The 14,711-nt window shown below is 51.0% G+C and overlaps 1 protein-coding gene across 8 annotated transcripts in view; it reads left to right on the plus strand.

Moving 5' to 3' along the window:
* MPRIP (myosin phosphatase Rho interacting protein) overlaps nt 1–14,711 on the plus strand; it is a 150,923-nt gene that overhangs the window by 28,481 nt on the left and 107,731 nt on the right. For all 8 annotated transcript variants that reach the window (XM_021928781.2, XM_009189776.4, XM_009189775.3 and 5 more), the window contains exons 2-3: nt 4,903–4,980; nt 7,265–7,330. In XM_021928781.2, the coding sequence (XP_021784473.2) occupies nt 4,903–4,980; nt 7,265–7,330 (144 nt within the window). The remainder of the gene's footprint in view (nt 1–4,902; nt 4,981–7,264; nt 7,331–14,711) is intronic.

Genomic DNA, 14,711 nt, shown 5'->3' on the forward strand with positions numbered 1-14,711 from the left:
TTTTTGGTGGAAATGAAGTGTTTTTGTATTCTGTTGGGTGACTTTGGGTCTCATTTGAACTTTCTATTTCAGTAGGTTTTTCTGACAGTGCTTCCGTGGGGGAAGGGAGTCACCATGACCACCTAGTTACTCAGATGGAGACAGAAGTCCACCCCTCGGCCTCCACTGATGCCTGAACTGGGAGGCTCCTCGTCATGGGTTGCCTTCCCGCTGGGCAGTGGTAAAAAACCCTGACCCTCCACTGGGCACCCTCTGACACACACTAGCACGGAGCAGGAAGGGTCCTCATTGCTGTTGGTGGGATGTAAGGCCCTTGTGTCTTCTCGCACCACCCTGGCCGGGATGTGGGGCACCTCGTAAGGGTGGAAGTCCAACCTTTGCTCGCTTGGGGGTGGCATGCTGGCTTTCCTGTAGCTTTTGGCCAGAGTAGGGCATTCTTGTCTAAGAGTTTTCTGTCTTGCTGGTCTGCTCCTTTCTGGTTTCTTCAGCTATGGAAAGTAGCTTTTTGTTGGTTCTTTTGGTTGTGTGCCCATTGGCATTTTCAGGTTGCCAGTTCTCTACCCACTCTGGGATAGTGAGACAAAAAGAAAGTCTGGGAGAGTCGCCACAGTGTCCCTCCTTGGGTCCTGGGTCCTTGGCCCACCTGCCTTTTTTCCTCTACCTTTCAGAGTCTTCTTGTGTTTGTCTTGTACGTGATGGCCCCAGGTTTTTGGTTGTACTTAGCAGGAGGAATAGGGAAATCTACATCTACCCCATCGTCCAGGAAACAGAAGTTTCAAGGCACTGTTTTTGAAAGAGCTTCAGGTTGAAGGCACACCCAGACCACCAGCAGTCTCTTCCTAGAGGCCAACCAGAAGTGGAGCCTCCAACTTGTGTGGGTCATGAGTGAAGGCTGAGTTTAATTGGAGAGGAGGTAGCTCGGGGGAGTCTCTCATGTGGTCACTTTTATATGGGATCCAGAGCCACATGCATCCTCTGGGAAGACCTGCATAGAAAGGGGCCCTGTGTGCAGAGCTGCTTGAAACAGGACTCGGACCCCATCCTTTGGGTCCTTACAGCCCAGCTCAGATCCCCCATGTCAACAACAGATACCTGCTTCTCCTGCCTCCCTCCAAAGGGCCCACCAGCTCAACCAGAAAGCAGCAAAGCTAAGCCTACCCACTCAGTGTTTCCAGAGCACACTCCCTCCTGCCCGCTGCCTTTTGGGCTGTTTGTTTTGTTTTAGTGTCCCAGTTTCGGATTATTACAGGGCTCTCTGGAAGAGAATACCTTAGGGCCTTTTAGAGGCGCTGCCCCAGGAGCAGGTGGGCGTGCGTGGGAGCCTCTGCCCGTGGGCACTTCTGCACTTGCAGACACTGTGGTCTGCTGTGTGGGGGAGGATGCAGCATTTTTAGATAGTCTGAGACATAGAGGAGCAGCAGCTCTTCCTGGGAGGCCTTTCCCACGCCTGGGGGATGAGAACAGGTTGTCTGAGTCAGGACCTAGGTTATGTAAGGAGAAGGAAGCTCAGAGAGGGCACCACGCACCCACTGCTGGCTTAGGCCAGCGGGCACTCACCTCCACTCCCTCTGCACCCCTACCTCAGGATCAAGGACACAGCCAGGGCCAGGCAGACCCCATTCCTGCCTTCCTGGAGTGAAGGTTCTGGGGTAGGGGTGGGGGGCAAGTCATGTCATAGCAATGTAATTACATACATAATGAAATGGTAGGTAGAAATTAGTTCTGTGATATGCAATGACGGTAATGGCAGAAGTGAGTCATTAGAGACTGAGGGGGAGGGTCAGGACTGTCCCCTTGAGGAAGGGACATTTCAAGGAAGCCCTGAGGGATGGTAGAGAAGGCCAGGTTTTGGGAAGCTGAGGAGGCTGGGAGAGGCTGCGCAGCCCATGTGGCTGGCTGTGAGAGGGAAGAGTGGCGGTGGTATAGCTGGCCAGGTCCTGTCCCTGGCTCCCTGGGCTTCAGGAGTGAGCTCTCAGTAATTACAGATGGCTCCTTGTGACCCCATGGCTCCGTCATTCCTGCCTCTGCACCTGTGTGTCAGCTGCACCCCTGCCCGGAGAGTCCTCTCCACCCCAGATCTCCCCGTGTATCTATGGAGTCCTTACCTTCTTCAGGGCTTTTTTAAACAGTTTTGTTAAGATGAAATTCACACATCATGCATTTAACCCATTTAAATGATACAGTTCTATGATTTTTAGGATATTCCCACAAATGTGCAGCCATCATCACAGTTACTTTTAGAACATTTCATCATCCCCAAAAGAAACCCTGCACCCCTTGGCTGTCACCCCCATCCTTCCGCCTCCCCCAGCCCCAGGCAGCCACTCCTCTGCTCTCCATCACTCTGGAATTGCTTTGATGAATGCTGGATGAGGTGTCACCTGTGTCTCAGCCTGCTCCTCCACCCGGAGACCCTGCACCTCACCCTCTGCTCTGTGTCCGCCCCACCTGCCCACCTGGATCAGTCCCCTCTGTGGTGATCCGTATCAGGAAGTCACAGCCCAGCAACGTGGCTGCTGCAGGCTCCCTGGTGTGCAGCACCCAGGGCCATGCACACGGGGGTCCTGAGCAGAGGTTTGCTGAGGATGTCTGGGTTGAGACCAGGGCTTGGGTTCTGAGAGAACAGATGCTGATCCCTCGGCTCCCCACAGTTCCTCCTAGAGAAAGGTTGGGTAAATGTAGCTGATTATGTGACAACACCCCAAACCCTGCCTCCAGAGGTGAGGGTGGTGGTGCACAGTCAAGATGGAGATAGAGGAATGGCTTGGCAGGCTGGCCTCTGACCTCACAGGTGGGCACTTGTGGCCGGCAAGAGGCCCAGCTGGGAGTCACAGAGTCCGGATACACACAGGGAGTTGTCCAACTCTGGCTTTCCCGTGCAAGGCCTCTGGGTGGGGTCTGCTTAGGATGTGTGCTTCTGGATGGGGTGTGGAGACACCAAGCGTGTGTGCCCACCTGGAGGCTTGCTGGGCACAGCTGGAGTTTGTAGAGAGCACAGATCTCTCCTTGCCTTTGCTTCTGCCTTCCCAGGTGGGATCTCCACCACACACCCTTTAGCCCTCCTGCACTATGTCTGCAGCCAACACCCATCCCCTGTTGTATCAAAGCAAGCCTCTCCTGTCCTTGCAGCTGTCCCCCGACCCCAGGCACACAGCTCTACTTGCACCATTCATGAGGAAAGCCAGTGCTCCTGGGGACCTTGAGGACCCTGCAGAAGAAGCCAAGAAAACAGGGGTTCTTGGTTCAGCCTGGAGGCTGTGTGGCCTCTGGCATGTGGCCTGCCCTCTCTGACTCACAGTCTGCAGCTACCAAATGAGGTAGTGTGGTGGGGCCTCCTAGTTTGGAGAGCACTGAATAAAAAGCACATCAGCAGGGCCCATGAGGGGTCCTGCGTGTGTAAGCAGCAGTCAGAGAACTTGTGTTTTAATTTGTGTTACCTCCCTCCGAAAGGGACTGGATAAATGGGCCTGGTTGTACCTTTTCCAGTGTGTTCTCGCCAGCTGGGTATGGCTGAGGAAGGAGATGGAGCCAGAGTGTCTGTCTAGATCCCCGTGTTGAGCTCCTACCCGTGGTTTGGGGAGTAGGGACTCTGTGGATGGTAAAATAAAGCAATGCCTCACATTTGTTGAGACCTCACAGGCCAGACACTGCTCAGTGTTCTTTGTGCTCATGCAGCTTTTTAAATTGAGATATAATTCACCTATCTTAGGATTCACTCTCTTAAAGTATACAGTTTGGTGAGTTTTAGCATATTTACAATGTTGTGCAACCATCTCCACTGTCTAATTCTAGAACATTTTAGTCACCCACGAAAGAAACCTCATACCTGCTAGCTGTCTCTCCTTATTTCCTTTCCTCCAGTCCCTAGCAACCGCTAATCTGCTTTCTGTGCTGTGGATTTGCCTATTCTAGACCATTTGTGTAAGTGGAATTCTGTAATATGTGGGCTTTTGTGTCTGGCTTCTTTGACTTAGCATCATGTTTTCGGGGTTCCTCGGTGTTATATGTTAGTGCTTCATCCTTTTTTCTGGCTGAATAATGTTCCTTTATGTGGATCCATCAAACTTTGTTCATCCATTCGTCTGTCCGTGGATATATGGGCTGTTAACCACCTTTTGGCAAGTGTGAATAATACTGCTATGAATATTCATGTGCAAGTTTTTGAGCCCCTGTTTTCCATTTTCTTGGGTGTGTATACAGAGGGGTGAAATTGCTGGGCCCTGGTAACTCTGCCTTCAACTTTCCGAGGAACTGCCAGACTTTTTCAAGGTGGCAGCACAGTTTTACATCCCTGTGCTGGGTTTTACTGATTGCATTATCTCATCAGTCCTCACATCAGAGTCATGAGGTTTAGGTAGAATTGTCATCACTCTCACTTTTCAAATCGGAGAGTTTGAACTGAAAGGGTTTCTGCATGCAGCCACACAGCCAGTCAGTTGATCATTCTTTGGCCAGAGCTGGCTTTGATCACAAAAGCAGTCTCTTCTCAGGCCCTGTTTTGTGTCTTCAGCATGAGGCTTTTTGACTGTGTTGTTCATGTCCTATTTCCTGGCTTCTGGCACGCATTGACGCTTACATATTTGTTGAATAAAATGTCATTTTTTCCTGATCTTGGTGGCTTGATCAGTAGCTTGCAGGAGACAGCATGTCTTAGGGGATCCTGTACTCTCCAGGTTCTCACACTCCTGCCAGGGCCTGTGTGCTCTCCACCCTGGATGCTGCAGAATCCCCACCAGCCTCTGACTCTCAAGCAGCCACAGATGCACTGCAGTGGGAATAGCGTTATGACCTCTGCAGAGCAGAGGCAACGTCTGTTTCCAGCGAGTGCTTGCTGTTAACTTGACCTGTTCTCTCTTCTGGGTTGAAGGCCGCTGATGACCTGCCCTCTTTTTTCTCCTCTAGGCAAAGCCCATTTATGGCGGTTGGCTGCTCCTGGCTCCAGATGGGACTGACTTTGACAACCCGGTGCACCGGTCTCGGGTAAGCGCATCAGAGCCAACTCTCGGGGTGGGACGAACCAGAGAAGGGACTCATCTAAGGGTGAACTGGAGAGTGGAAGAGGGAGATGGAGAGTTGAACGGTGGATCCTGGGATGGCAGGATCAGCAGGGCTTCCCCATTTGGCGCACTTGTATGTTGTACAGAAAAGGTCTCAGTTATACGTAGTTATGTGTAGTGCTCCCTTCAGAATGAGGAGCTCTCATGTGGGTGTTGCCTGTTTTATGGGTCAGCTTGACTGTGGGAACAGTCAAATGGAAGAGGCAAAAGAGTGGTTAAAGGTTTGCGTTATGCCAAGCAGCTCCCGGTTCCTTCCATGCCAAGGCCCGCCCCTGTAGTACCTCTCTTCCTCGTGAGCCAGGGGTTCAGCACACTAGCACTAGTGAAGGGTTGGGGGCCCAGAGGCCTTGGCTTACCTCTTACTAAAATGTACATTGCCCAGGGCGGGGCCCCGCTAGAGCTGGTACCACCATTGGCCTGACCTGTGGTTTGTTTCTCTGCCAGGAAGCCCCTCTGTATTTGACTCCAGTTACAAAACTCTCCTTCCTCACAAACTAAAGTGCTGCCGCTCGCACCCTATAAATTGCTTCTACTCAGCCCCCTCCGTCCCTGGGAGGTCCTTTTCCTCTTCTTAGTTTCTGCTGCCCACCCGTTCCCCACCCTGAATATTACACTTTGGAGTAGGGACCTTGGGCTGTGTATTCTGGTCCCACAGGCCTTGCATTGTGTCTCTGGTCTTTGGGATTTCTTCTATAATGGGTTTTGATTTCAAAGGCAGCACATAAGGCCCTTGGAAATGTTCCTAGGAAACATGTTCAGGTGGCCTCCTCTACACACCCAGCATAGACCAGCCCTCTACAGGGCCTCTTTGCAAGGCCCTTTGAGTCCCTGTTCATGCCACCCACACAGGAGGACTCAGGAATGACTGGTCCAGCTGGACTGCAGTTTCCAGGGAGTAGTTCCCTTTCCTATTTTATACTGAGGTTGTACACAATTGCCATTTCCAGCCTCTGACAGGAGTCATTATTATAAATGAGAACCCTGACCCAAAGCAGAGAGATGTGCTTTTATAGTCAGTTCTTGTGGCCTTACTGCCAGTTAAACTTTGAGTATTGTTGGGCCCTCCCCTCCCCTCCTGTTACAAAACTCTCCTTCCTCACAAACTTTCTTACAGTGCTACTGCTCCTTTCCCTCCCTTTCCCTTTCCCTTTCCTTTTTTGGAGACAGAGTCTTGCTCTGTCGCCCAGGCTGGAGTGCAGTGGCGTGATCTTGATTCAGTGCAGTCTCGACCTCCCAGGTTTGTGTGATCCTCTTACCTCAGCCTCCTGAGTAGCTGGGATTACAGGCATGCATCACCATGCCTAGCTAATTTTTGTGTTTTTTGTGGAGACAGGCTTTCAGCATGCTGCCCAGGCTGGATTGGGCTTGCTGAAATGTTGAAAATAGGTCATGGACCCTTGTGATGATTTGGGGCTGGGAGCTGTGCCTGTCATTCACGACCTGGGCCAGCAGACTCGCATTATGGACAAAGCCCTTCTCCCCACACAGAGGAAGACATACACCTCATAGTCCTTTTCATTTCAGCTCCTGGTGGCATCTGACCACTGTGGGCATTTCCCAGTGGTCTGGCTTTTGGAGGGAGAGTAGAGCGGGGGACACTCTGTGCCATTTGATCACTCCTTGGATATTGGAGTTATTTCCACTGGTCTTGCTGCTCCTCTGTTTTGATTTTCATTAGCTCATTTCACCTCAGTGAATTCTGGAGCCTGGCTGTTTTCGTGCCTCCTCTTTGCCAGTGGATCATCAGAACAACCCCTTTTGTAGCAGTTTCCCAGATTTTTTTCAGAAGTGGTGAATCCGTGCCTTGGCATTCCTGGATTATTCCATGTCATGTCAGATCATTCATCAAATAAATATTGACACATATCATGTGATGCATTCTGTGCTGGGCACCATCAGGAATACAAAAAGGTAACCACACATTGTTTCTGCTCCTGAGGAGCTTCCAAATGTTTAAAAAAAAAAAAAAGCTTCTTGTTAAGCTTCAATCACTCATGTGATTTGGGCCTTTCTCCCAGCCCAGTCCTGGCTGATGAATCAACATTCTTATACCTCGGGTCCCTCTTTTCCTGCCACCTGCCCCAGAAGTGGAATCTGTGGAGCCACCTTCCTTAGATACGGGCTTGTCAGACACGGGAACTCCAGAAGCCAAGCTCTGGGGCCAGGACCCAGATCCTCCTAACCACCCTCCTTGTGCTCCGTTGCAGAAATGGCAGCGACGGTTCTTCATCCTTTACGAGCACGGCCTCTTGCGCTACGCCCTGGATGAGATGGTAAGTGTTATCTTTGCCTACTCCCTGTCCCCAGCCTTCACCAAGTCCCTCCATTACAGTGCCCTTGCGTTGTTGTGTGAGAGCACAGCAGCTGTGTGCTCTCACTTGTGTCTGTCTGGGAGTGTGGAATGTTTTGAAGAATTTGTGGCACCTGCTGGAGACAGCTTTAAAAACCCAGACCTTTGGTTTGAAGCATCATCTTCTGTGGTCTTGAATGAGAGGAAGAAGTAAGGGAGGAAGTCATTTCTGTTCAAGGCTAATAGTGTGGACTTGGCTGGAGCACTCCTGGTTAGGGAAAAGCGGGGGCAAAGTCCTGGGTCACAGTGAGGACGTTTGCAGGCTGTGGACCTGTGGGTGTGGGGCGGGGGCTGGCCCTGGGGCTTGCACATGTCCTCACGTGCCTAGTCCTGGGGCTGCCTGTCAGTTCTGAGACTGTAATTGGTTTTGCTTGTCTCATTTGAGCTTGGCATAGTTTTCTGAGCTGACTTCAGAGGCCTCCTGGTCACAGGGTCAGCGTTCTTCTGGTCACTAAACCAGGCAGACAGGCTCCTTCCTGCTCCCCACCTCCCTGGTTTTCCACCTACTAACTGGGCTGGATGAGTGTTTGCTGCTGTTGCCCCAGAGGCCAAACCTGAAAATCAACTAGGTGGAATTTCTGGCTTTTCTTTTTCTACCCATTTTATCTCCTGACTTTTTCTGTAAAGGAGATTAGTCTCTCCTAATTAATCTAAAGCAGGACTGCATTCCAAACTTTGTAAAGGGTTGAAGATGGGAGATTTGATTGCCTTTTCCAGTTCCACTTGGTGGGTGAATGTTTGTATGCACATATGTGCAGCACTGTAAAGTTGGGACTGTCCTGGAAAGTCTGGTCTCACTATGAAATAGGCGGCCCCTGCCTATCCTACCCAGAGTTCGTTTCTTTGCTGCAGGGGCGAGACAGACTCTGGAAGTATGAGTGGAGATAACTGTGCCCTCTAGGGACCTTCCAGACTGCGGGAGGGGGGGGGGGGGGCGCCTGGGATTTTTGGGTAGTCATTACAGCTCACATGTGCAAAGACCAGAAGTGGGTGTGTTTGTACTCCAGTCCTAACCTTTGTGATGTGATACTTTTTCTACTTTTGTTTCTGGGGTGAATTAAGAGGATGATACTGTAATCCTGTATCAACTGTCACTTCACTGGTTCCTTCTTAAAAAGAGTTGTCTTCCTTTTCATTCTTTCTGGTGAGCATATTTGTACATCATGATTAGAGCATAGGGGGTTTTTGCTGTGGGAACATCTGTGCTCCAGGGTAGTGGATTAGAGGTGAGCACCGATGGTGGACTTGGCTGGAAGTAGGAGCAGGGAGCCAATGCATTTGGACACTCCATTCCTTTGAGGCAAGAAAGCAGACCTGGAGGATAGACTTCACACTTCTTGTTCTCCTGGCTTAGCCCTTACACAGGGAGTAGCCCTGGAGTCAGCTGGGCTCCTGCAGCTGTGAGGTTTACCTTGCCTCCCTGTGGCTGGCTGACTGGCTAAGTCCTGCAGTTGACTCAACAGTATCAGAGGAGCCTCAAGAGGTCACTGGATTACATTCAGGCTGGGCTGGGTCATGAACCATCCCAAAAAAACAGAGCTCCCTGCACTGTTTCCTTGGGGACTGATCATTTCGGTCAGGAAATCTTTCTTTAGGTCTAACTAAAGTCAAGCAAAATCCGTTATTCCCTCTGGCTCAGTTGCACAAGCACAAAGAGAGTAGCTCCTGGGGACGCCTTGGTGCTGGCACAAGTGCAGAGCACATGCTGCCTCCCAGGCGTGGCTTCTGGATAATTGAGGCCGCCTAGCCAGGAGCACCGACACTGGTTTCCCAGCAACCTGGATATGAGTTGCGTATTATTTCATGGAGTGCTCAGGCAGAAGTGGGACTGTGCCAGGGATGTGGGGAAAGAAAGAAGCCCCAGGGAAAACTTGGACTGAGCGAGGGCATGGGGGCAGGCCCAGAGCTGGGAGTTTTGGGCCATGGGCTGCTTTCTGGCAGATGACCTGGGAGCTGGAGAGACTGACCCAGTGAGCCCATTAGTAAATACTGCTCTGCCTAGTCGAGGCCATGGAGGGGTTTCCCTGTTGTATCTGGAAGGTCACAGGAGAAGGTTGCAAGGAGGCAGTTGGGTAGAAGCCAGGTGGGAGGAGGCAGAGGCTGGAAGGATTTCTCCAGCACCCAGTGCTCTGCATCAGGGTTTGTTCCTCAGAGCCACTCCCCAAGGTGAGCAGACAGCCCGTGGCCCAGGAGCTCCAGTTTAACGGTCAGCCACCCTGAGCTGAGAGTCCCACCCAAAACAGGCTGGCAGGATCCTGAGACCTGGAGCAGGAAAACTCCATTTCAGGCAGGCTCATGTGTGGGTGAACTCAAGCCAAGCTGGAAGCTTCCTTTGTGAGTGCCTGGAAATAGACCAGTGGTCCTCAGCGTCGTGCCTCCCAGGGCCACTGGCCATGTCTGGTGTCATCCTTGATTGTCACAACTGTGGCAGGGCTGCTGCTGGCATCTAGTGGGTGGAGGCCAGGGATGCTGCTGAATCTCCTCCACTGAACAGCCCCCAGAACAAAGAAGGCTCCAGCCCAAAATGTCCACAGTGTCAAGGCCAAGAAACTGAGCAATTTTGACAAGGGTTTATTTAAATTCTTATTTATTTTTAAAAATGAAAATGTAAATGTGATTTGCTATTAGCTCTGCTCTTAAACAGCGCAGGGCTCACCTGTCAGATTTCCTGGGAGTGAGGGGGATGATGGCGCAGAATCAGCTTGCTGATGGTGCAGTGCCAGTCGTGGAATGGGGTGGGCCTGTTTCTGATCTGGAGAGGTCTGTGGGGTGCTCCTGCACACCAGGCAAACCACAGGGCCTGCAGAACTGCTTGTGTGTGTGTGTGTGTGTGTGTGTGTGTGTGTGTGTGTGTGTGTATACCAGGGAACACATAGGTGGCACTCCCTGCATGGTGCCCTCAGACCACGATGTTGCAAAGCAAGCCCTACCTCAGCATTTGTCTTCAAAAGCAGCAGCTCTGAGCAGCCCCTGGCCACCTCTGACCCTCCCAGGCTCACATAATAAACTGTAGCATTTTATGGCTGGTCTGTGCCCTCCACACTCAGTCACCGTCTGTTTTGAATTGTTGCTGACATTTATACAGTGTTACCGTTTGATTTCATTTGAGTGTTATCTTGCCAACTAGACTGACTTCTTGTTGTTGTTGTTGTTGTTGTTGTTGTTGTGGATGGGCCCCTGATAATTCTTGGTGTTTCTCCCCATTGTCTAGCATGGGGTTTGGGCGGCACAAATCTAGCCAGGTGTTCGGTAAATGTTTGTGGAGTTGAACTACCAACTTTGTAAATGCCTTGCTGCATAATTTCTGCTCCCAGCTTGAAAACCTTAAGACAGAGGGTAGGTAGGAAAAGAGAGAAGATAGGATAAGGGATGTTCCTCGGAGGGAGATTACGAATGTAGTGACCCTTAGGGATTACTCAGCAGAAGGGAGAAAACCTCCCAAGAGCTCCAGAGAACCGGGATGGGGAAAATTCAGTTACCTCAGCCCCACTGTGTTGGGACCTGGAGAGGAAGATGGACATCAGGAGGTCACAGCGTGCAGGAGGAGGAGGAAGGCAGCAGTCCCTGGATCTGGGGACAGTGGCTTCAGGAAGCCCTTTCTGCTCGGGGACTTCTGCAGGGGCTGGGGCTGCTGGACCTCATCCAGTTCCGGAGGCTGACCATTGCCTCTCCAGGCAGCCCTGAGATGGGACTTTGGGGAATCGCTTTTCCTTTTTTGGGAAATTTCTTTCTCGATACACCCACGTACCCTGTAACTGGTGGGTGTGGAAGAGAGGCAAATTTCCCGAAAAAGGAAAAGAAATTTTTCAAATGCAGGCTGAGGTGAGATGGGGTCCAGGCTGCCTCACAGACAAGTAAGAGCCTGAGAGGTTTGGCTGGGCCCCTGTTTTTTCAGGAGTGCATGAAGCAACAGTCTAGAAACCTGGATTGCTGCCTCTGTCCTTTGCCTTTGTTTCTCTGCCTATAAAATGCTGCCCATGATTTTACCTAATTCTGCCACTGAGTTTTTGGGGACTGATGTCAAGCTGAGGTGTGGATGTCACCAGATGTCACTAGAAGGCTCTTGGGAAGAGCTCCAGGTCTAGAAGGAGAATGGGAGCTCCGGGAGCTTGGGGTGGAGCAGGCCAGGCCATGAGGCTTTGGGATTCTCACAGGCCTGCTCTCCAAGGCAAAAAGCTCATCAAATGCTTTGTTAGAATGTTTTTAACTGTGGTAAGTACACAGGAAGTTCACCATCTTAATCGTTTTTAAGTGTGCAGTTCAGTGGCATTAAGTACATTCACATTGTTGCACAACCACCACCACCGTCCCTCTCCAGGACCCTTTTTGACTTGCTAACTGAACTGTGCACCCATTGAACTATAACTCCCTTCCCCAGCCCCTGGAAACCCCCATGCTACTCTCTGGCTCTGAATTTGACTCCTCCAGCACCTCACATAAATGGGATCGTGCAGTGTTTGTCCTTTTTGACTGGCGTATTTCACTCAGCGTAGACTGGCGTATTTCACTCAGCGTAAGGTCCTGAAAGATCATCTGGGTTGGTGTCAGAATTTCCTTCCTCCTGATTATGGTAGGTCTAATGCTTTTGGACCGTGTCTGCTGACCCCGAGCCTCTCACACATGGAAGCCATAGAGAGACTGAGGCCACCTTCTGTGGCAGGCATGGTGCTGAGGGCCGGCCTCCATGGTGTGGAGCTCTGCTCCGTCCTACCCTGGAGAGTCCTTGAGCGTCGCGAGAGATGAGAGCTGCCTGACTGTAGGGGCCATGCTAAGGACTCAGCTCAGCTCATATCCTCAGACATAGTAGAGAAAACACTTTTAGCTCTTGGATATGTGCCTTTTTCACGGACAACCTGGGAGTTTGTCAGTTCCATATGATGTGAAGATCCAGCCTGATAAATTAATTTGGGGTGCCTGTGTACTTGTGTATAAAGTAAATAGGCTTGGTCCAAAGGATCTTCAGAGCATTCCAAGTGCAGACAGGTTAGGATTCTGGCTTCTTTTGAGTTTGCTTCCTATAGGAGAGGTCCAGGAGGTTGCCTTGTTCTTGGGACCTCTGCTCACCTCGCTCTTGACAAATTTCTGCTACTTTTGGTAGTGTTAAAGCCATGAGCAGCCCAAAGTTGCCTGGGCCTGTGAGAGCCTAGGAGGAGGGGCATCACCACTGAGCCCTGCTGTCTTTAGGATCTGTCATTTGAGGTTTCTCCCTTTTCTGCAGCTAATCACCCAGTTCCCGTTGCTCCCCAAGCCATTTTTTTTGCAGATGTTGCCCTGCATCAGAATCTGCGGGGCGAGGCTGGGAAACCAGTTTAAATAACCACTCTACGTGTTTTTTTGTTTGTTTTTGTTTTTTGTTTTTGTTTTTGAGACAGACTCTCACTCTGTCACCAGAGAGACAGGGGTGTGATCTTGGCTCACTGCAACCTCCGTCTCCCAGGTTCAAGTGATTCTCCTGCCTCAGACTCCCGAGTAGCTGAAACTACAGGTGCATGCCACTACGCCCGGCTAATTTTTTGTATTTTTAGTAGAGACAGGATTTCATTGTGTTAGCCAGGATGGTCTCAATCTCCTGACCTGGTGATCCGCCCACCTCGGCCTCCCAAAGTCCATGTGATTTCTTTTTTTTTTTTTTTTTTTTTTTTGAGACGGAGTCTCGCTCTGTCACCCAGGCTGGAGTGCAGTGGCCAGATCTCGGCTCACTGCAAGCTCCGCCTCCCGGGTTTACGCCATTCTCCTGCCTCAGCCTCCCGAGTAGCTGGGACTACAGGCGCCCGCTACCTCGCCCGGCTAGTTTTTTGTATTTTTTAGTAGAGACGGGGTTTCACCGTGTTAGCCAGGATGGTCTCGATCTCCCGACCTCATGATCCGCCTGTCTCGGCCTCCCAAAGTGCTGGGATTACAGGCTTGAGCCACCGCGCCCGGCCAGTCCATGTGATTTCTAACCACTCCATTTGATAATCGCTGCTTCAAGCTCTGACTTTGTTTCCTCTAGTTCAGAGCTTTCCCAGGCAGGCGAGAGGAACCATCTGCTCCTCCTTGGTGCTGAGGCACCTCCCGGGTATCTGATTCTTTGGGAACCATAGTGGCTGCTGTGTCCGTAACAGAGCAGTTGAGAGGACACTAGGCCATAGAAGGCCCTTTCTGTGGTGAAGCTCATACCTTTCAGTACCCATATAAGCACATGCGGACTAAATCCCTAGCAGAACCATGATGTGTAGGCTCTTAAAGGCGGTGGGTGGTTGGGGAGGCAGAGAAGTCTTCTGGGAGGAGAAAGGTGGCACTTGTCTGCCTTCCCACTCATCACAGAGATTCGGGAGGAGCCATGTGCCCAGCCGGGGCTCCTTGCTGGCACTTTCTGCCCATTTCTGTCCTACTCCTCACAATGGTAGATACTATGTCCATTTCACAATTGAAAAGACTGAGCTCAGCCCACAGAGATTGTGAGGTGTCTGAACTAGTGAGTGACAGACCTTGATGTGTAAGCAAGGCAGACTCCTGCTGAGAGAGGGATGGTGTCTTTCCTTCCCCAAGTGATCTTGTCCTTGACATTCAGAGAGGCCGCTCCACCAGCACCTCTTGCCTCATGCGGGTGGGAAATAGGGCTTGCTGGAGGCCAGGCAGGGCTCTCAGCATCCTTCCTAACCCTCTGGCTTGTCTGTTGCTGCAGACTGACCCAACTACAGTAGTTGACCTGTGTCTTTATTAATGCGATTGAACCAAGCTAGCGGCAGGCCTGCAACATTGTAGGGTCCACCTGCCTTTTTTACAACATGGGCATATGAATATATATTCAGAGAGATTTATAGAAATCAGAACAATAAGAACGTAGAGCCTGTAACTATCTGAGAGGCAGAGAAGCTTCCTCAGGCCTGGAGACCCTTCATGTTTAAAGGATGGGAAGGGGCAAAACAGGGAACCAAGGAATGTGTTTTATGGGTCAGTCTTGTACTTTCAGATTTAACTTTAAATCTGTCATGTTTCAGCCTTGCCCTGGCCTTTGTGCTTTCCCATGAGGTCCTGGTCGCAAGGGGAAGGAGGCAGGTCCTGCTGTGTGGTATATGGAGCCTGAGTACCTTAGGGAGGGCTTGTTGGGGTGGGGTCAGTGACTGTGGGGTCACCCAGGCCCTCTCTCCCTGTGTAGGCACCTCCTAGGCTATTCGGACCACAGGAAGCCCTGTGTTCTTCCCTCCTCTGCTCTGCTCCTCACTCAGTTCTGTGCTGTGTGTTTTCAGAATCAGATCATTTAAAAACAACTTTGGACTCAGGTGTGTTTTCATCTTTACATGAGCCCCATGAGCAAAGTA

The sequence above is a fragment of the Papio anubis genome, chromosome 17, assembly GCF_008728515.1.
Source record: "Papio anubis isolate 15944 chromosome 17, Panubis1.0, whole genome shotgun sequence".
Classification (NCBI taxonomy): Eukaryota; Metazoa; Chordata; class Mammalia; order Primates; family Cercopithecidae; genus Papio; species Papio anubis.